Source organism: Nomia melanderi, chromosome 4 (genome assembly GCF_051020985.1).
Source record: "Nomia melanderi isolate GNS246 chromosome 4, iyNomMela1, whole genome shotgun sequence".
NCBI classification, from domain to species: Eukaryota; Metazoa; Arthropoda; class Insecta; order Hymenoptera; family Halictidae; genus Nomia; species Nomia melanderi.
Window position 1 is genome coordinate 4,950,623 of NC_135002.1, and position 22,331 is coordinate 4,972,953.

Below are 22,331 nucleotides of genomic sequence, written 5' to 3' on the forward strand. Positions count from 1 at the left end.
AAACTGTCGAAAGATACAACTCCCAAAAAAGAGATCCTTCCTGTTATAATATTTGTTTCTCGGAAACAAGCATTTTTCTTCTCAAAAATTCCATTCTGCCATTATTAACCCTTTGCCCTACAACAACACAGTGTATCACTCAGTTCATTCGAATTCAAAGTAAATATTATTACTCAACTATTAACACACGCTTAGAATTTTTCTCTTTTCCCAATAAATTATTAACACATTCACTGCCATGAGAATTTTCATCTATACAATATTCCTTATTCTTTCATAACAATGACAAATCGTAGTAACCCATTCACTGCTAGCATAAAATGTGCGATTTCATTTATACTTTCAATTTATTTTGCTTTATATTAACATTTCAAATACAACCAACATTCTACCAAACTGGTAATCTCTTGCTACGAGTATATTCATGACTGGCAGTGAATGTGTTATTTTCAATATGATTCAACAAATATATGTATTACTCAGTTCATTCGAATTCAAAATAAATATTATTCCTCTGTAATCAACTATTATACTTAAAAGGAAATATAGGCATAACGTATGCCTAGAATTTTTCTCTTTTTCCGATAAATTATTAGTGACAAAGTAGCCGTATCAGAGTTGAGAAAGAAATCACAGTCCAAGGGGTTGAGAATGTTTCGCGTTCCATGTTCAACCATGCACACCCCGTATACGCCGGCGCTATTAAATAACCGTGCATCAGGGGGAATTCCGCGCAGATTTCCTCGAAATCGTATAAACGAATAAGATTAACGCTATCGCGAATGCGGGGGTGGAACACTGCCAACGGAGGATCGCTTCCTATACGTATCCCCCGGTCGTTTAGGTGCCGCTTTAATCGCATCCTTTCCCCGATACCGTAATCCGGTCGTGCAGCCGTCGTAATTTCAGTGGAATATGGCGGGCCACTTGGTAAACATTGTAATAAAGCGGCGTGATTGGGCGAAACAGTTCCGCTCCGAGCGGAATATATCGGTTTCCTACTTCCAGCTGGAAAGTTTCTTTCCCCGGCCACTTTCCCCTCGTCGCTCCGCGAACGACGAGGGGAAAAAAGCCGAAAATTCGCCGCCGGTGAACGCGCGCCGGCGTTTGTTTTACGATGACAGCGCGGCCGCAATATAATACACTTACTCGCGGGAAAATTATTATTTATTTCGCTGTGTTTCGCGGTCGGTTGTTACGTCTGCCGAGCGTATTACTCATAGCGGACAGCGAGAAATATTCAAAGCAGCAGCGTATAATTTCCCGTCCGAACCTGAATTTTATACTCGCGCTCCTTCTGTCGATGGAAAACCCCGAGAAACAATTTACAACGTCCATTTCGCCCTACGCGCGACAGGATTAATGGGCTCGAAGATTTATTCGCTGATTTATTTCGCTTAGAGGGCCGCGAGAATCCGAAAATATCGGGTTTGGATCGGGAAGATAATTTTTCTGGAAGTCGGCCCGGGTTTTGGAACACGCGAGAGTACTCGCGGGATTTATCACGATTCGGATATTGTTGGAAATTTGGAATGTTTCGGGGTTACTCTTCTGATGAACGTTAACTCGATATGAAGAGTACAATTTTGAGCTCAGTCATTCTTGACCTTCGACTGCTATTTTCAATGGGTTCTCGTGATTATTTCTTATTCTATCCACTTGCATCGTAAAGTGTAGACTCCAAGCTTCAATTTAGTGTACTTTAAGTTAGAAATTAAATTAAAAATTTCAAGTTAAACGTTTGGAACGTCAACTCGAACTCGGGGTTCAATTTTGATCTCAGTCATTCTTGACCTTCGACTGCTATTTTCAATGGGTTCTCATGATTATTTCTTATCCTATCCACTTGTATCATAAAGTGCAGACTCCAAGCTTCAATTTAGTGTACTTCAAGTTAGAAATTAAACCAAAAAATTCAAGTTAAACATTTCGAACGTCAACTCGAACTCGGGTTTCAATTTTGACCTCGGTCACCTGCGACGTTCGGATGCAGTTTTCAATGGGTTCGCACAGTTCTTTCTCATCCAACACATTTGCATCTTGAAGTGCACACTTCAAGCTTCAATTTCATGTACTGAACGTTCAAAATACTTGAAATTTGAGTTTTCAGTAGTCTGTCAATGCATTATCTCACGTGCGTCATGATCGCGTCTCAGACGGCGCAGTGAATTCCGGCGCAAGGGTTTCAACAAAAAACTACCTGAAAGGGGCCGAGACGTCGATTCATCTCGACTTTCCCACCGGAAATGAATGCGACGGTTACCTTCCACCGCGAGCATTGTCCGAACGTACTCGCCGGCGACAGGTTCCACGCGAATCCGCGGAAACTTTTCGACGCGCGCGATTTATACTGTTTCATTCGGGGCGTCGGCGAGATTAATCTCCCGCGGAGATTGTTACTCGCGCGATTCACGCGATATTAAGACGCGGTCGGGAAGTTGCGGACCTAAATCATCGCGCGAGCCGTTTATTTCTCGCTTAACGCTTCGGCCGAGCGTTTTCCATGACGCGGACGGTATTGCTGTCGGGAATGGATGAAACGTGTTTGCGAGAATCGCGATTGTTCTATCGACTGAGGAAAAAGTGCGAGGAATTTTTAAGATCGACGACACTCGCTGAACGAAGGGAAAAGGTTGTTGATAATATTATCGAAATGAATATTGTTTCTCGATTGCGCCAATTATTGCAACTGGAATTTAATTTCTTTTTTCCTTTCAGCGGAGATTATCATGAAAGTTTCGAACCGCCTTTGTTGTAAAACATGAATTCATTTGTCGATGCGCGACGCGATAAGCTGATTGTTACATTAAAAGCGAGATAATATCATCCCACTTTATTTAATTCGACGTTTTATTATATTTACGTGCATTTCGATTTACCGGCAACGGACGAAGTAAAAGTCCGCCGTTCGTTGTTTGTTCCCGTGAAATCCTGCGGCGAGAAGGGGATAACTTTTTGTATACATTTCCATTGCATTATTCAATAAAATGTGCGGTGCACCGTATATTTCGCGCGAGACAGTCGCACTCAAATTCATTATGCACGCAACGGTTGCATGTTGCGCCGGAATGAATTCGAGATTCTACCGAATTATACTGAAACCAACCGAAATCGCTTAATAATTTCCACGTTAATTTCGACGTAAAAGAAACGGAATTTTCCGCGGCAATTAGGAACGAACAAGTGGAAACTGACTTCTCAACGATTTGAAAAGGAATCAACATCTGTATTCTAAAATTGTCATAAACGTTTCTCTGTTGCTCATTCTATGCGCACGATGCGCGTTCAGATACTATAAATGCACTCAACGCACATGCATATTATAGTGTTACTATAGTATAAATAATGAAAAGGTAAATCTTGAATAATCGACAGCTAAGTAAGAGTAATTCTCGAATCAAGCGTTTAAATTATGACTCAGCTTTCGCGATAAATCGTTAACTAAATTTCTGTATTCGCACAGGTACAGCAATAAGGGTCCAATCGAATCTCGAACGATATATTCTAATATCTATAAAAACTTGGAAATAAGACACTCCAGTTGATCCAGCATCACTGCACGAAATATCAAGGTAAAACACCTTTGTCCCTTAATTTATCGATTAAATTGTTTACATTAGTCGCAACAAGCATCGTATATTTCATCAAAGAGAGTTGAACGTTTCTAGTAAAAAGCTTTCGAGTGCTGGATCAACTGAAGTGTCTTATTTCCAAGTTTTTATAAATATTAGAATATATTCCTCGAGATTCGATGGGATTATTGCTGTATCTGTGCGAGTGCAGAAATTTAGTTGACGATTTCTCGCGAAAGTCGTGTCGTAATTTAAACGCTCGAAGATTGAATATTCTAAGACGTGTCAATTTGATTCGTCTGGTAGTTTTAGTGTTAAAATACCTTCGCTTTACAGTGTCTTCACAAAATCCACAGTCCATTAACAAGTTTAACAGCTCAGTTACACGCGGATAGTTTTATTTCCGCATTCGTAACCGAAAAATCTGTGGTCCGCTCGAATTACACGGCGGGCGGGAAGTGGGTAGTCGATAAAACACGGTGGGAACGGAACGACGCGAGCTCAGCGGAATTCGAAGAGTCCTGGCATCGTTACCGGGGACTTTGAAGTGGGTCTGGGGGAAGCTGGGGGGGGGGTGACAGTGTTTTTCGTCGGGGATGCCCACCGCGATGTGCCACGGAAATTTATGTGTCGCTCGGCGCCGCGGAACTATGCGAAACGGCGAGCCAGAGGCAAAGTGGTCCTTCAGGTTCGGGGGTGGCTGAAATTTGCCTGTTGTGTCACGCTCACGGGGAGGGGGGCCCTCTTCCGTCGTCGAGATTCAAGAACATCCCCCCTTTTTGTATTGGCCAAAAAGTCTCGTCGCGTCTTTAAGCGAAGCTGCAAGAGAAACTGCAGTACTTTAAATTAGATTTCATTCGACTGTACGTTGTATACTTTACGCGACAACTTTCTGTTATTTTTTTAATTTACCTCTTTGCAATGTTCATTAGTACCACTGTACGTGGAAGTGAATTTTATTTAATTATGCGTTCTGTGTTTTATTCGACTGCTTTCTGTTGTTATTTATTTGTAATATTTACTAGTGTAATACGTGCTAAATTAAATTTTATTTAATTATGTGTTGAATATTTTATTCGATTGCTTTGTGTTTTTTATTTATTTGTAATATTTACTAGTGTAATACGTACTAAATTAAATTTTATTTAATTATGCGTTGAATATTTTATTCGATTGCTTTCTGTTGTTATTTATTTATTTGCAATGTTTACTAATATAATACGTGCTAAATTAAATTTTACTTAATTATGCGTTGAATATTTTATTCGACTGCTTTCTGTTGGTTTTTAGTTTATTTATTTGCAATATTTATTGTTACATTATAATGTAAATGCCATGTTGCGAAGGAAAACAAGAGCTTTCGATGAAACTAATATATTCATCCAGTTTTTCTTTCGCACAACACCCTTTCTCCTAAATGCAATTTTTATGCCAATGGGAATATTCGATTTCGAGTCGTATTGGATACACGCGACGTCCTTTGCGATCCTGTTTTTGCCCGAGAAATGAAGAATATTTCCTACCTTTTATGATATGTGGTACATTTCCCTTTTATTTACGTGAGACCATCTCTCCGAACGGGAATTTTGTAATAAATTCTGCACTCAGAATATTCCAGTGCGCAATAGCTGTTTCCTTCTTTCGAAAAATTCCCTTTGGTCAGAAGCTTCGATTGACCTTCGAGAGCGTTCATCAAACGCTCAATTTTCATTCTGCGCGCCGATCACCGCTCCAATTTCCTTCTCGCGTTTAATATCTAGGGATCTTACGATAGTCAAGGATTCTGTAAAATCTTCGCGAATATCCTTCCTTTCCATCGCGCAAAACTCAAAATATTCATCAGAATATACCAGATAAATTTCTATCGTTAACCCCTTGCCGTACAATGACGAGTGAGACTCGCGATGAAGATTTCTAAACTAATTTAACAAGAATCAATGTTGTACAAACAACTATTTTGCTATTATCAAGGTTGTTTTGTAATCTGTCAGCAACCGCAACTAATTTTTATAGTATTCCTAGTGAAAATGAAAAATGCTATTTCTTCGATCTTTTATTTTCCTTCTTAGTACAAAATTTGGATGTGTACGAAATCTAATAATTAGGGTAGTTTCTTTAACCTCTTGCTGTACAATGACGAGAGAGACTCGCGATGAAGGTTTCTAAACTAATTTAACAAGAATCAATGTTGTTCATTACCCACTGATCAAAGCAAACAACTATTTTGCTATTATCAATGTATTATCTTCAAACGAAATTTCCACCTGAAGTAGAATGGAAAATTTTGTTGTATTTCTTACAAATCGTCGATAGTAAAATATTACACGAGCTTAGTAACGAAAGTAAATAGTACGCCAAGGGGTTAACCAAACTACATTACAGAAGATCCCGCCTTTAATCCATTAACCCTTTGCGCTACCTCGAGTACGACTCGATACCAGTTTTATTCACAGCTGTGCTTTGTCGTATTTTTCAAGTACATTAACCGTTTTTCGGATTTTTCGGACTATGCCAAAAAAATGGAAAACACATTTCATACAATAAATCCACTTATATTGCATTGCAACAACAAACATTTTTAAAAATACCATTTATTTAGTTCAATTTGTTTTAATTCATTTTGTGGATGAAATTAGTAAAAACGCAGTCTCGGCATAACAAAAAAGTCAGCAGTGAAACGGTTATATTATTATGTTATTTTCAGTATTATTAGTAAAAAGAATTGTTTACACTTTCTATAAACTATTTTTCAAAATGCATTTCAAATCAAACATTACAGTAACACAGAGCAATCGAGAATGAAACGCAAAAGAAATTCGGTGCGCAAAGGGTTAAAAATCGTTCCGTACATTGAAATACTCGCGCGACCCTATATGTATAATTCATTATTCGACCGGCGATTATTTTTATCTTCACCTTGAGCCCCGTCGGTGGAACGAAGAATTTTCTCGCGCGTAACGGAAGGTGATCGCGATATTCGCGCGAGATCACCGAGGAGGAAAACGAATGTCGAGATTATTGTAGGGAAAAATGTTCGGGCCGCAATTATCGAAGAATTAGAACGGGCCACGGGATTCCCGGATAACATCGATTTTTATGGATTCCACTGGTCCGCGGTTATATCTTAATTCGCCGCTGCGAACTCGGTTGCAGCCGGGAGCGAACGGTCGGCCGCTTTCTTTTTCTCCCCGCGTCACGTGATCTTCATCAATATCATTTACGAGTAAATAGAAATTACGAGTGAACGTACCGCGCGCGGATTCGCCGGTTCGGAACGAACGTGGTCTCGTTAAATTTAATTAGCACGCATCAATTCGGAACTTAACGTTCACGTATGAAACACGTTCCGCAATAATGATCGAAAGTTCGGCTCGGAACGTTGCGGGGATATGAAACGGACCGCGCGATTCGTTCGAGAAATTTATTCGCCGCGAGATAGGAACGGAAATTCATTGGACAAACAATTTCTTTTTTTCCATCCGTCTAGTCGGAATTAAATTGCCGGTAAATCACGATCCTCCGGGTAGATACAACGCCGACGTTACGTTTATCGAGATGTCATTTTTCATGAGATTTTGCCCGATGCGTGTGTTGATCTTTTATTTTGGTCGATCTAACGAGTTTCGAACGAGCTTTTTGTGATCAGGGATGATTGAACGATAGATGCTCCGCGTGTTCTTTACGGAATGTGATTTTAATTAATTTAATGTTTGAGTTTTTGATCAGTCGAGTGTGATCGGGTTTTTGAATGATTTGATGGGTAGTGGATTGAAGTTACTATCCTGCCATGATTGAATAATGGATGTTTTGTTCGTTTTGGAATGTAATTTTAATTATTAATTTAATGTTTGAATTGTTAATCGAGTGTGATTGGATTTTTGAATGATTTCATGGGTTAGTGGATTACATTCGTTTTGTAATGTAATTGTAATTAGTAATTAAATGTTTGACTTGTTAATCAATCGAGTGTGATTGGATTTTTGAATGATTTCATGGGTTAGTGGATAACATTCGTTTTGGAATGTAATTTTAATTATTAATTTAATGTTTGAATTGTTAATCGAGTGTGATTGGATTTTTTGATGATTTCAAGGGTTAGTGTATTACATTTGTTTTGGAATGTAATTGTAATTATTAATCAAATGTTTGAGTTGTAAATCAATCGAGTGTGACTGGATTATCGAATGATTTCATGGTTTAGCGGATTGATGCCCCTCACCTGCCACGTTTTCGAAATCGCCACGTCGTAGGTCGGCGGCGGCGACACCATAGAGGGTACGGCGTAAACGGGTTGCGATCCTCTTTGCGCGTTTAATTGACCATTTCCGGTTTCGTTGACACTCGCGTTCGGCATGTCTGGGATGGTGGCGTACAGAGCCTCTGGTATGGTGTTCTCTCGGATTCCGCTGCCCAGTATACTGGACCCCGAATCTGCGAAATTTTTAGAGAAATTTTGGGAATTCACGCCATCTAGAAACAACATTTACTAAAAAGAGAATACAACTGAAAGTCTATATCAATTTTATACTGAACAATTTAATATTAAATTTAGAACTTAATAAAATCAATATTTAATATCAATCACCGAGTTCAGATTCTATTAACAACATTTCATTCGACTATTGATTTATTGGCAATCGAAACTGATTTATGCTCCAATCAACAATATAAAACTTGCTCAATTTGCGAATATTAAATTCCTGATTACAAGACTGCAAATTGGCTCAGTGATTTCTGCCGTTTTTTATGATGATTCCATGTTTTAAGGGTTTAGGATCCAGAGAAAATATACGAGGGAAAGGATACGTATGTTTTTTCGGTACGAACCAATGTAGGTGTAATGCGATTCCGCTCTGTCAGCGCTCCGGGTCCGCCTCGAGTGATTCAGGCGTTTCTCGTGCTTGCTGCTCTTCGTGGCTTGCCTCGCTTGATCCATGACCGAGCTACTGCTTCCGGTCTCGGAGCTCCTGTTCTTCGAGCGCGCCTCATCCTGCTGTTTCTTCCCGGACCGTCCATCCGGTTTGCCGCTCTTCGACTTCGATATCCTCAGCGTCAGCTTTTTCGAGGCCAGCGAGCCATTCCGGGATTTCGGGAGATCGACCACCACTCCGCACCCGCAAACTGGCGCGTTTTCGTTAGGCATTCTGGGGAAAACGAACAGACGAAGATCTTTTAATCGAAGGGAGATTTTGATTTTACTGTGGTATTAATGGAATTTAAATATGTTTTATTTTTAAAAAATAGGAGTAGATAATTGAATAAAATACAAATAAATAGAAACGATATAGCTCGCAGTGTACAGGTCTTTTCTCTTCTCAATGCAACTCTCTTTCTAATCTCTCGCCATCCGTACTTAACACGTTGAACGCCGTAGGATTTCATAGAACAAAATGCACAAAATGGAAAAAATATGATATTAAATCGTTTGATTGAATTGCGTTATTATTATTGCACGCTGATCCTGCTCAATGTATAATAATATAGAAATATTGTCAAATGATCGTCTTTCAATTAAATGAACTATAGTAATTCGATTCGATGGGGGGTCACCGGTGACCTCCATGGCATTCAACGTGTTAAAAATCATTCTCTCCCCCACAAGCATTCTTCTTACTCACACTTCCAATAAATTCTCAAACACACCCTACTCTCACCACCACGCACTCATCCTTGCTTACGCATCCTTTGGGAAAACCCAGCAACCCTTGGGCCTGGTCTCCATGAGTCCCTTTCCCTTTTATGACCCTCAGAATACTCGCTGTCCCACTGTCTTAAAACTATGATAAAGGCGATCATTTTTCAATAAATATTCTAGATACTACAAGAGTTACAGGTTTATCTCAAAAAATAAATAATCCATCGTTGAAAAAGTTAGCGCCATTAAGAGTCTTAAGATGACGTGTATACTCGTCGAACACAGTTAACTGGTTGATATATATTGGAAGCAGATTATTTATGTGAAATAATAACAGAGGAACTTTGTGAAAAGGGAGAGGTAGCTTCGCGTTGGAGGTGAGCATCACTGAACGTAGATTCCATATTCGCGCCGCGAACCTTTGCTCACGCCGAAGCACATACATTAATTACACGCGTGATTTGTAATTAGAAGTGTACCGTGAATAATGAATTTATTTGGAAATTCTGTTCGACTAATGTTCCGGAGATATCGACGATTGACATAGAGCAACAGGAAATCACGAGCCGATATTGGCACTTGATTGTTATTCCAAGTCTGTTAACGAACATTTAGTTTATTATAATACGGATATTGATTGGTTAAATAGCACGGTGGATCAGGGAACGAATCATCAGTCGACAGTCAACGTTGCGTTTCAATGGGGACGGTTAATTTTGATTGAAAGTAAACAGGGTAGATTATGTACAAGTAGAACAGTGCGTTATATAGTCAGACGTGCAACCGAAGCAAGTATAGTGCCGTATATTGTAATATACAGTGAGGCTTGTAAGCCTGGATCGCTGCTATTGAACAAGATCGTATGTGGACGGTTAAATCCCCTAATGGGGAATGTAATTTACATTCAGAGGTAATGGGAACAGCGAGTGAAATGCACCTGCATCTAATCAGACACGAAAAAAGGAAGAGAGCAGTGTTCAACCTAAAGTAATTAATTTCGTTAATGCTCGTAGCTTCCGGAATGAAAAATTGAAAGTCTCTGCTGACATTAAGTAGATTATACCTGCACGTAGTCAGACGTATAAGTAGAAACCAGTTATATACAGTACAATCTTCTAATAAATTTCATTAAAATGAATGCTGTCCGAGGAGAACTGTATATATCAAGTAGAATATCCAAACGTGTAATCAGACATTAGAAAACGAAGAATATAAGATCTTGTTTAACCAATTTTATTAGACACAATCACTATTAACCCTTTGCGGACGAAGATACTTTGAAATATACAAAGTCTTCAACAAACGAAGTTAAATCAAATATCAATTAATTAATAGGAAAAAAGGAAACTAGGAGCTGATCTCTTGCTGTCAGAGTAATTAACACTAGAACCACCGTACCAGTCAAAATGACTGGTTTCAGTTTTTCTGTTTCGCAATTATTGATATATTCAAAGCATTGAATGTTCGAAATGATTTTGAAAATAAATAGTTTCACTTGAATACTATAATGAATGTCTGAAGAAACCGAAAATAATCTATTGCTACAATATTCATAGTGAGTCACTTTGAGTCACATTTGGACTCTTCACTTAAATTTCTTGATTATTTCACATTGCATGACCAAAGGATTCTTTGGGCTTTTAATATTTGCGCCCTATAAACAAAAACAATAAAATTTCAATCATTCCTTTTATTCTCATAAGAGACTGACAGTCACATCGCGGTATTCGTTATAAAATATTACGATTAGGGTTAAGGGAAAATGTAAGTAACTCCAAGTGGAGTGCGACTTGTGCATTCAGACAAGCACAGGAACGAATACAGGAATACAGGAACAACGTCGTACATAATCAATCTTATTAACGCCGGATTTCCATTTCTTTCCTGAAAGATCGATACGTGGGCGTAGAACATTACCGCACGCAATCTGGCGGATAAACTAAATTGTTGATGTACCAGGGTAATGCGGGACTGTTTAGAGCGCACGCGAATAGAATAAATTTATACGCGGTGACACAAATGGGCGCGGTCTATTGAATAATGAAACAGTGGGCAGGGTCCGTTCACGGTCAGGCGCGGCCGCGATAAACAAAATAATAGTGGCGTTCCGTCTAATCCCCTAAATTCGTTGGGTTTACTATGAAGTATTATTTGGATTGGCCACGGGTAGAACACAACGGCGGATCGGCGGGCAAACAACGGCGTTCCGCCGGAAACGCGAACGGATCCGTGATATCGACACTGTCGGACGGTAATGCCGGTGTATAATCTGATGGAATAACGCCACGCGTTCCGCGGAATCGCGTTATGCAGCCCACGGGCGGGGACCATTAATAACCGTGCCATAATGGCCTCTAATTGGAGTCACTTCGGAACGTTTACCCTCGACCGAGGCCCCGGTGTTCGCCGTTCAGCGCTCGTTTCGGGCGATTAAGGGCAAGATAAGGGAATAAACGGAACTGCTTTCCAAAGGGAGACGTGTTCTTGAAATTGCATCCGCGACGGTTATCTCAACTATTAGGAAATCCAATTTTTTCCGGGCGGAGCTACTTAGGAATGGAAATTCCAGAACGAAACGGTTCGAGGAAGAATCACGATTTTCGTGGACGTAATTAGTTCGGAATGGGGAGTAGGATAAATACCTATACACACCCGAGTAATTTATATTATAGGTTCTTGAGCGTTGGGTGCTTAACATTAGAACTACCGTGTTTTTAATACGATTACTATATAATTGCCATAGAAATTGTAATAGATTATTTTCAGTTTCTTCAGACATTCATTGTAGTAGTCAAGTAGAAATATTGATTTTCAAGATAATTTTGAATGTTCAATGCCTTTAAGATATCAATAATTGCGGAACGAAGAAATGAGAATTAGTCATTTTGACTGGCACGATAGTTCTAGTGTTAAGGTATGTTTTGTTATGAATTAACGTTGGAGGACGCGTTGAAATGGTATCGTGTTGTAATGACGATATCGATATGATATTATATGATACGGTACGATACGATACGATACGATACGATACGTTACGATACGATACGATACCTTACGATAAGTTAACGCTCCGTCTGACAGCGTAACGTCGTTGGATGATAATTTGCTTTCTGATGCTGGTTTAGTTGACCATACGATACAATGAGTTACGATACGATACGATACGATACGATACGATACGATACGATGAGTTACGATACAACACGATACGATAAGTTAACGCTCCGTCGGGCAGCGTAACGTCGTTGATGATAATTTGCTTTCTGATGCTGATTTAGTGACGATACGATACGATAAGTCAACGCTCCGTCGGCAGCGTAACATCGTTGGATGTTTGGTAATTTGGATTCTGATCATTTCTGGGAAAAAACGCCGTACTTATATACTGATTTTCCCTGGTAGTGGGGGCACAAAAATGGACTGCCGTATATACACGGCACCCGTCGCGAAAGGGTTAACATTACCGTGAAGTCTGCATCCTCTCATTGAAAACGTCAACATAGGTATAATCTACAATAGAACTTATCATCAGAACATACCTATATAGAACACAACCATATTATTACACTGTCCTCATTCACTACAAACACCTGCTAGCAAAGCTACCTAAGTCCACCCATTACTCTCCCAAAACTTTCCCCGGGAAACGCAGAATTTATGGGTCCCCGTGCTCCAGTTACTAGCAGCGACGTCATACCTGTCCGTACAAGTAGAACCGAACGGTTGGTCAAACATAAACGTCTTCATCTCGGCCCGCCTTCGGAATTACAAGCGGGAATGCCGGCGCGGATGATAAACTCGTCCGAATAGCTCTCGGAGCGTCTGAGACTCGGCAATAAATCGATAATCGCCGACGAAGACGGCAAAGGGAGAGGACCGGCAGCCGTGCCATCGACTGGCTCGGTTAATTATTCGATTCTCGGAGAAGCCTCGGCTCCCCGTCCCCGCCGCGCGGCGGGGAGGCACGAAATCAAAGGGAGTCGCTTTGATATCCGAGATTTAAAGGCGTGATTTACCGGAATCCGGGAAACGGGCAGGTCTTCTTTCTCCTCCCGCTTCGCGACGCGCTGCTCCGCTGGAACAATGCTCCGAATCCCATTACGTCGCCGCGGGGTCCCTCGTTTTCGATGATTTTTCTCTCGAGTCGCGGCTCGGATACGCGTCGCGCCGTCGTCGTGTTTCGTGCGCCGCCGACCGGAGCTCTAACGATACTCTCGTGCTCCCGAGTCGCTCGGATGTCCTCTGTCATTATTCTTCCTTATTATCCTAATTGAAACGGTCTTCCGTTGCCACCGGAGGACGTTTACTCCGGTCGTATCGGTACGGTCGAGTATTTACGATGCCGCGCTGCTCGCGCGCCTCGCTGCGGGCAACGCTGCGCTACTTATGTCGGCAAATATGTACCGTCGTGCTACTGATGTGTCTGATTGCAGCCGCTGTTCTACTATAGGCCGACCGTGTACAGTCAGACACGTCCAATTACGCTGAATTCTGTTATTTTAACTTAGTCGCCGGTTTAGATTTCATCTGGCAGACGTCCGACCGCGCGGCACTGTTCTACCATCGCTACCCTTTGAATTAACCAATTATAATTGGCTCCGGCGTTTCAGCTCGCGGCGAGATGATATTATTGCGAAGTTTAATCCAGGATTCGAACTGCTTTATCATCGCACACGTCGAATTAAGCAGACGTCGGTTAAATTCACCGGCTTCAGTTAGACGTCTATTTTTCCGTCTACATGAGATAATCCCCTTAGCGTCATCCTTTGAATGGAATCTGTGTAATTTCCATGAGCTTCGTACAGCGATCTTCCATGTTAAATCTAAAGTTCTAACTACTGTAGTATTGTACCTTGGATCGATGATACTTTATTTAACCCTTTGCACTCGAGAGGTGACTCGGTCACCGCTTGATTCGATTCGCAGAATTATGAAGTCTTATATAATATTAACCCTTAGCACTACAGATGGTTTTGTAATCTATCAGCAACTAATTTTCATAGTATCTCTAGTGAAAATGAAAAATGCTATTCCTTCAATCTTTTATTTAAAGAAAATCTAATAATTTTAGGACAGTCTCTTTGATTCATCGAAATATTCAATATTACAACTGGTGCAATTTTGGAGCCTACAGAGTTCAAAGGGTTAAGCTTCGTACAACGCATCAATAAATGGAATATTGAAATAAAACAACTTTCCTCCTTAATTCATACGTTTTCTCATTAATTAGTTTTAAAGGGCATCGTCCGTATCCCATCGGAGAATATCGAATATCTCTAATGGAAAACTTTCGAGCGCAAAGGGTTAATTTACTTCCATCTCGAAATCAATTTTTCAGTTCCCCGACCGCTGTCGCCCTCCAAACCCCTCGTTACAATTACCGACGCAATTCCGAGTTCCGGCGCGGTTCTCTTACGAGATTAAACCCGGAATTCAAATGGCTTTCGGAACGCCCCGGCGGGCGCTTCGTTTGTCCGCCGAAACGAAAGAAGTTTCTCGCGATTCCGGCACGTTTCCCCGAAACTCCGATTCGAGGAGTTAATTCAGCGCGAGTCGGTGAAAGGCGGCCGAACAACGGCCGCTCGTAATTCAACGGCGCAACAAGGCCGAATCGAAGGCCGATGCGCGCGAAAGGGAGCGTCGGCGGTCCCGAGGGCGACGTACCCGCCGTCCGCTTCGAGATCTCTCGCGGAGGGAGCCGGCTTCCCTCCCGTCCGCGCGTAAATTTCGTTCCGACGCCGGCGAAACTTCTCCGCGAGAAAACGCCCCGGCTGCCGCGACATCGAGCGCCGACGGCACAATCCAATTTTCGTATCGCCGGCGAATCGAAAGGGATACCTATTCCTCCCTTGTACATCAAGCTTTTCCCTCCGCTCCCACGAGAGATTAAAAAGAAGTTACCCCTCGGACGTCCGCGCCGCCCCTCCCGACCCCCGTTCGCCGTTCCGTGTTTAAAAGTGAATTACAAGCTCGCTGAATTGTTCGATCTCTCGCTTCCCTTCGTGCCCGGGCGAAATAAGTGTCGGGAAATGTATTTCGATCCTTCGTCGGCTACAACGACCGGGTTTCATTGAATTCGTCGGGGTATTTCTGCGCGAGCTTTTTGGCCCCCGAAGCTTACATCGACGAAGACGCGTCGGAAAGGTCGGAGGTAATTTAGTTAAATGTCCGGCGAATTGCGGAGTGCGCGGGAAATAGAAAAGAGTACTGAGGTGGATGGAACAGTAATTTATATTTTGAATATAAATTAAAGGTTAATAATGGAGAGTACAGTTTCCTATGATAGTGAATATTTAACTGGAGCTTGTTATGTATCAAATTATCGTATGAATTAGGAACTGTCAATATCCGATCCTTTGTTGCGCGATGAAATTGTAGTCAGGGCATCTGCACGAGCTTTTTCTCGAAGCTTAAATTGTGTTTGAGAAACTTGGAACGTAATTTAGTGGAATGTTTAGAAAATTATAAGTTGCTCAGGGGACGGTAAAAATAGGTACTCAGGTATCTGCTATCTAGAACAATGGTCAATAATCTAGAGGGCAGTACTCTGCGATAGTGAATATTTATTAATTATTAACACTAGAACTACCGAGCATTTAATAGATTAATATGTAATCCCTATAAAAACTAATAATTGATTATTATCAGTTCCTTCAGACATTCATTATAGTATTCAAGTGAAACTATTTACTTTCAAGATCATTTCGAATATTCAATGCTTTTAAGATATGAATAATTACGAAATAAAGACGTTGAAACCAGTCATTTTGACTGGTAGTAGTTCTAGTGTTAATATCATAGAGAAACTTGGAACAAAATTTAGTGGAATATTTAGAAAATTACAAATTACACAGAGAACAGTAAAAATTTGTACTCAGGTATTTACTAGCTAGAACGAAGGTCAATAATCTAGAGTACAGTCTTCTACGACAGTGAATATTTATTAATTATATATTAATATTTTAGAGAAACTTGGAACATAATTTAGTGGAATATTTAGAAAATTGCAAATTGCTCAGGAAACAGTAAAAATAGGTGCTCTGGTATCTACTAGCTAGAACAATGGTCAATAATCCAGAGCACAATCCTCTACGACAGTGAATATTTCATTAAAACTTGTAATCTATGAAATTATCATATAAATTACAAATCAGTAATACCAGATTCCTTGTCCCACGAACGATCTCGCGTTTCCGCTGTAAAGAAGGTCTTCCGCCGGATACCGGAAATAATGGTACACCTTCGACGCCGGCAGGCGGCAGCGATATTGATCACCGGCGATACAGATAATGTATCAGATAATCGAAACCTTATTGCCTCGTTACCGCGGGAGGGTAACGTTCCAGGAATCGTAAAGTGTTTTACGGCCGAACGGAATTTAATACTGAGCATAATCGATGAAATTAATTTTCCGGCTGTCCGCTCCACGGGTATAATATCTCCGAGTGAATCTGCTTCCGATGCGACGAGAAGCGACGCGACGGGAAGATACATCCAGCTGGAGCAGCGGCGGCGACGGCGGCGGCAGAGAAATCGCTGCGCGGAAATTAAATTACGCGGCGCGCTGCGAAATGAGCTCCCCGAGAGCTTAGTTAGTTTCGACGGCAAACTATTCGCTGCACCGCGCCAACCCGACCCGTTAGTATTCATTCCGGCCGGCGACAGCCTCTGGCCAACTTTTGCCCTCCAACACGACCGCGCGAGGCGGCGCGACGCCTTTCGTCGCCGCGACGACTTTGACCGAGTGCCGGCGATCCGTCAAACGGAACCGACTGATGGCTAATCCTTTTGTTTGCCGGCGTGTTTGCTCGATCGTTCTTCCACCGGTTGTTATATTTTTTCGGCCGAGATGGATGGATCGCTCCCTAGAGGAGGCAAACTGTTGGGACGAGGCCGCCTCGATCAGACAAAGTGACCGTAAAAATTTCTTATTAATCTTTTGGGATCTTCCCCCGTGGGGGACTTTTGTTTCATTACGAAGTGTTTCGGTAATTTACCTGTTTTAACGCTAACTGCCGAGCAGTTACAGGGACTTTTTGAAATTCCTTTATTCAAACTTCAAGAGTGCTTATATTGAGGCTTTAATCGATTTGTGATTCAGGTTCCGTATTGCTAGACCGATTTCTTTAATAATTTCTCAGAGAAACATCTATTATCTTTTTAGTAATTGTAAAAAGGATCATCAGGAATGGGTCATTTTGAACCGTCTGGTAGTTTTAGTGTTAATTGGCTTTTTGAAATTTCTCTGTGGAAACTCCAAGAGTGCTATTGTAGGTTTAATTGATTTACGATTCAGCTTTTGTATATCTTTAATAATTTCTCAGAGAAACATCTTGTTATGTCTTTAATAATTGCAAGAAGGATCATCAGGAATGGATCATTTTGACTTGTCTGGTAGTTTTAGTGTCAATTGGCTTTTTGAAATTTCTCTGTGGAAACTCCAAGAGTACTATTGTAGTTTTAATCGATTTACAGCTTTCGTATTGCTAAATCAATCCCTTTAATGATTTCTCTCAGAAACATCCTGCTATCTTTTTAATAATTGCAAGAAGGATCATCAGGAATGGGTCATTTCGACTTGTCTGGTTGTTCAGTGTTAATGTTATGGTGTCTTATGGAAGTAGGATTTTAGTTCACAGGTGATTTGAAATGAATTCTCAAAGCAATGTAGTAAACTGTAGTTTCCTCAGAACGAAGATCTACGTAAACTGTCAAGTTTGAGAAGCTCGAACACTCCGCACAGAGCTTCAAAGTGACACCATCAATTCTTCATTTCAAACAGATATTACACATTGCGAAGAATATTTCCCACTGATAACTCTAATTTCCCAGCGCCCCAAAGAATTTCACTAAAAAACCGCCAACGAAATTCCTCCGAAGGAGGCCGGAATGCTCCGATGTAAAGTTGATTAACCGAAACGCAATTAAAGCGGTGGACACATTGATCGCGCGTCACCGATCGCGTCGACGCGCTTTTTCAACGAAGCGGAGACCGGCAGGGAGGGGGGGGGGGCGCTTGAATTTCAATTAATCCGAAATTGGCTGTATCGCGGGACGGAACATCGTCTCGTGTGTCGGGCGTTTCGAATTACACCGGGACGTTTTCGGGATTAACCGCGGATCCCGTGGTACTTTGAGACTCGCTCCAATTTGCAATCAACGTCGCTGGCATATTCCGTGGGAAGGGAAATTCGGTCGTCGGTTCTTGATCGTTACGAAGGAGCCCGGGCGCCGCGGCGCTCAACCGAGCCCTCGATTCCTCCCGATAATTGTTGTCGCGGCCGGAGCAAACAGCGAGCGCGCCGATCGGGAACGACGCTCATTTTCGAGCGTCGCGTCGCGTCGCGTCGCGACGCGGGGCAAACGGAGCGAAACCTTTGTTGCAACGTTGTTTAACGGTCGCTCGGTCTGATCGAAAGTTTTCGACTTGTCGCTCGGTGAATGCTGTTAAATGGGTCACGCCGCACGCGCTTTTGCTTCCCGTTTAAATTCTGGCTCGAAGTTACCTCGGCTCGACGCTTGTTCCCTTTGATTGCGGATGTTTAGGCTTTCCGCGAGCAATTATTCGACTGCGAAACGTCGCGTTATTTCGAACGATTTGAAATAAATCTGGTTGAAATGGTCTCGGCGTATTTGGAATGGAAGAGTTTGTTTTGATCAGTTAACTGCGTTACGAGTATACACGTCATCTTGAAGCTTGAAATGCCACTAATTCTTTCGAAGATGAATTCCTTATTTTTCCAGATAAACGTGTGATTCAACTTTATTTTGCTTTAGCCTCTCATTAACCCTTGCACTCGAAAGTTTTTCGCTTAATGTATTTAACGCTTGATTTAACACAGCAAAACTATGAAGTTAATATTTAGTATTTTAAATTAAAGTTTGTGTTTCTATGTGAAATATTATAAAATAGCTTTGTACCTTAACTTATCTGTGAATTACCGTTAAATTACTTTCAAACAATGTCGTCTCTCATCGGAAAATGTTGAATATTTCCAGTGGAAATCTTTCTAGTGCAAAGGGTTAAAACTTTCTAGTTAGATGTAGACAAGATTCTTGAAAATAAATTTATCAAGAAACATAAATTACGGAACAGCTATTTCCTTTCAATATTTCACGTATTGACGCAGTATACGAAGGTTAATGGTAAATACGAAAATTTACAATTTTCCTGTATCAAATCATCTGACTAGGAGTCGCCTCTGCAAAGGATTCAAATATTCATGTTTTCATTTTATTGCGCGTGCAACGAGAGATTTTCGAAAGTAAATTCCACAGTTAACAGGTTAAACGATGTGAACGTGGATCAGGAATCTTCTATTAATCAGTGAGATTGACGTAGTATTGAATTTAATATTGAATCGGGGATTCGATTATTATGTAAAACGCGTGGAATCGATTACACGAATTTCGGTTCGTTCGTGGATTTTCGAAAAATATACAGTTCCACGGCGACCGGCGTTTGTATTTGAATTTAGTGAAAACAGTTTTTTTTTGTGAGGGTATGTACATAGAGATGGAAAAAAATTCATCGAATTGGGTTGAGCCAAAATCAAAGGTATCGGATTCCGATGTCTGTTGGGCTGTGATCCGATAACGGAGTACCACTGTGTTTCGCAACGTATCTGATACTCATTGAGTAATGGTTTATCAGTTAACCTGTACCAACGCCAGTTGTTACATCGCATGACCCGACGGAACGAGCCGGAAAGCATTGTCGATTGATAACGGAAGCTGTGCAGCAATCGAGGACGGGAGGAACCTTAAAAACGAACGTAAATTTGTGAACTTCCCTTTACATCTCCCGTAATACTTAGTCGGAGATTAATGCGAGGAGCTGCCGTTGAACAGATTTCTTTCTTTAATGATTCAGTTGTATTTGGAATGCAGTAGAAAGCCAATTAACTGCGCACCGGCTAATTTTCAGAAAACTGAATTGTGATGACAATTTTCATTGAGGTCAACTTATATCACATAGAAAAACTTAGATATATTGTCATGTAATATATTTTAAATAGATAATCAATTCGAATTAGCTTTTATATTTTCTTCAATGCTGTGGTAATTAGCGAAGTTGCATAGCTAAGTGTCTATTCAACTATAAAGTTGAATATTTAATATTTCAAATTAAACTTCGCATTGCTACGTGAAATATTGAAATGAAACACCTTCGTTGCTTAATTCATCTATGAATTATCGTTAAATTACTTTCAAACGGTATCACCTATATCTCGTCAAGAAGTATTGAACATTTCCATTGAAAAACTTTCCAGTGCAAAGGGTTAACAGTAGAACTACCGAGCATTCACGATTAATATCTAATTCCTACAAAAAATATAACAATAGCTTTCGGTTTCAGACATTCATTACAGTATTCAAGTGAAACTATTAATTCCAAACATCATTTCGAATGCTCGATGCACGTAAGATACCAATAATTGCGAAACAAATCGAAACCGATCGTTTTCACTAGTACAATAGTTCCAGCGTCGAAAACATTAATCAAAGAAACCAACGAACACGATCCTCTTCCATTAACAATAAACATCCAACAACTCTCGGAGGTCCCACTATATTCGAACAAACGTTAGCCCATTGAACGCAAATCACAAAATAAATTACACATCCCGCAACGACTCATTATTTCGCGAGCCATATTAATCTCCAGCTAATTGCTCGTCGATCGGACGCTTTACAACCTAATTAATCACACTTGAAAACCACTTCCTGCGGCCGATCGCTCCCGGAGTCCGAACTTTCCCAGAGGCCGGCCACTTTTCCCGTTCGAAAAATCGCGGCCTCGGTAAATTTAAATATCCACAACACCGGGGAGCCGGTAATCTGCCCCCCTCCCGGAATTCAATTTAAAGTTTCGGATTCATTTTCCGAGCGCGTGATCGTCTCGCGCCGGATCACCGGCGTCCTCCGATAATCTGTTTTTCGTTTAATTTTTAGCCTGTCGATCGGCGCGCGGAACTTGCGTCGGTGATCCGCCGTTATTATTCCCGCGGCCCCGCCGCGCCGCTCCTCGCGCTTCTTTGCGCCCGATACCCGATGTATAATCCCCGTTCGCAATTAACTTATGCAAAATCTCAGCCGACGGAATAATGCGCTCGCGACGGGGCCGCGGATCGAAAAATCGTCGGTCTCTCCGCCGGATCACGGTGACAAGCCAAAGCTGCTTAACGCTGATCCCCGTCGACGGGGATAACGCTCGCGTCGGAAACGTTTTCTAATTAATTCCGCCCGTTAATTAGCCACGCGTGATCGCGTAATTATGCCGCGTTTCGGCGCGCCGCTCGATTTACCGGGCGCCGCGCGTTCGCCGGTCGTCGCGGAGTGTGCGTCGGGAACGTTTCGTGAACTTGATCTTGCGACTTCGTCGAGATCGGTTGGTTTCTGTTCTGCGTCGTTCATCTATTGCTCTGTGATTTGTTTCTGAATGATGATTGTCGTGTACCCGATTTCCACCGACGATGTTCGGTGGTTAAATCAGTACGTCGCAATTAACTTTGTGCAATTTTTAGTTTCGTTGAGTGGACTGTATTCACTTGTGGAAATCAATGTAGTGACTCGAAATATGTAATATACTCTTTATTTGCTTGTCTGCTCGAAATTCTTGTTAGATCTCTTTTGCTTGTCTAACTATTTGTTTCCAACTATGTTTCTCAACTGCCTAGTCCTCCCAGAATCGTCTTTGACGACACCTCCGCAATGTCGTCTTCGCGGGGGTGAAGACGTTCTGGTTGGCCCTTTTAGATCTAGATGGTTGTGGAAGGGAGACACAGTCCCCTCCCTTTTTGGGTCTTCCTAGTTGCTAATGTTAATAACTAATTCGTCCCGTTTGCAGTCGTCGACCGTGGCAGGTAAAAAGCAAGAAACGCTTGGACTTAACACATGCTAACAGACGGGCTAGAGAGTTAAAAATACTGGTGGCTGGACGCCAGATGTGAACAATAGACAAGGAAAATCTACAGCAAGAATCGCGGGCCTTATGGGTTCAGGGATTTATGGCTGCCACGGTCCCTGCTCGTAATACCGTAAGGACGGTTGCAAGTCGCCACATTACTGAAATTTTGATTAATCTATTGATTCAATCAAACGTCTCTGCCAGTGATGTGACG

General features: G+C 41.5%; 1 protein-coding gene across 1 annotated transcript in view; it reads right to left on the minus strand.

Moving 5' to 3' along the window:
* The window catches only part of LOC116435084 (uncharacterized), a 114,081-nt gene that overhangs the window by 12,883 nt on the left and 78,867 nt on the right, over window positions 1-22,331 (minus strand). Inside the window, exons 2-3 of the mRNA XM_031994266.2 lie at window positions 8,400-8,716; window positions 7,792-8,003 (exon numbers count right to left, since the gene is read on the minus strand). Of these exons, the coding sequence (XP_031850126.1) occupies window positions 7,792-8,003; window positions 8,400-8,715 (528 nt within the window). The 5' untranslated portion in view covers window position 8,716. The remainder of the gene's footprint in view (window positions 1-7,791; window positions 8,004-8,399; window positions 8,717-22,331) is intronic.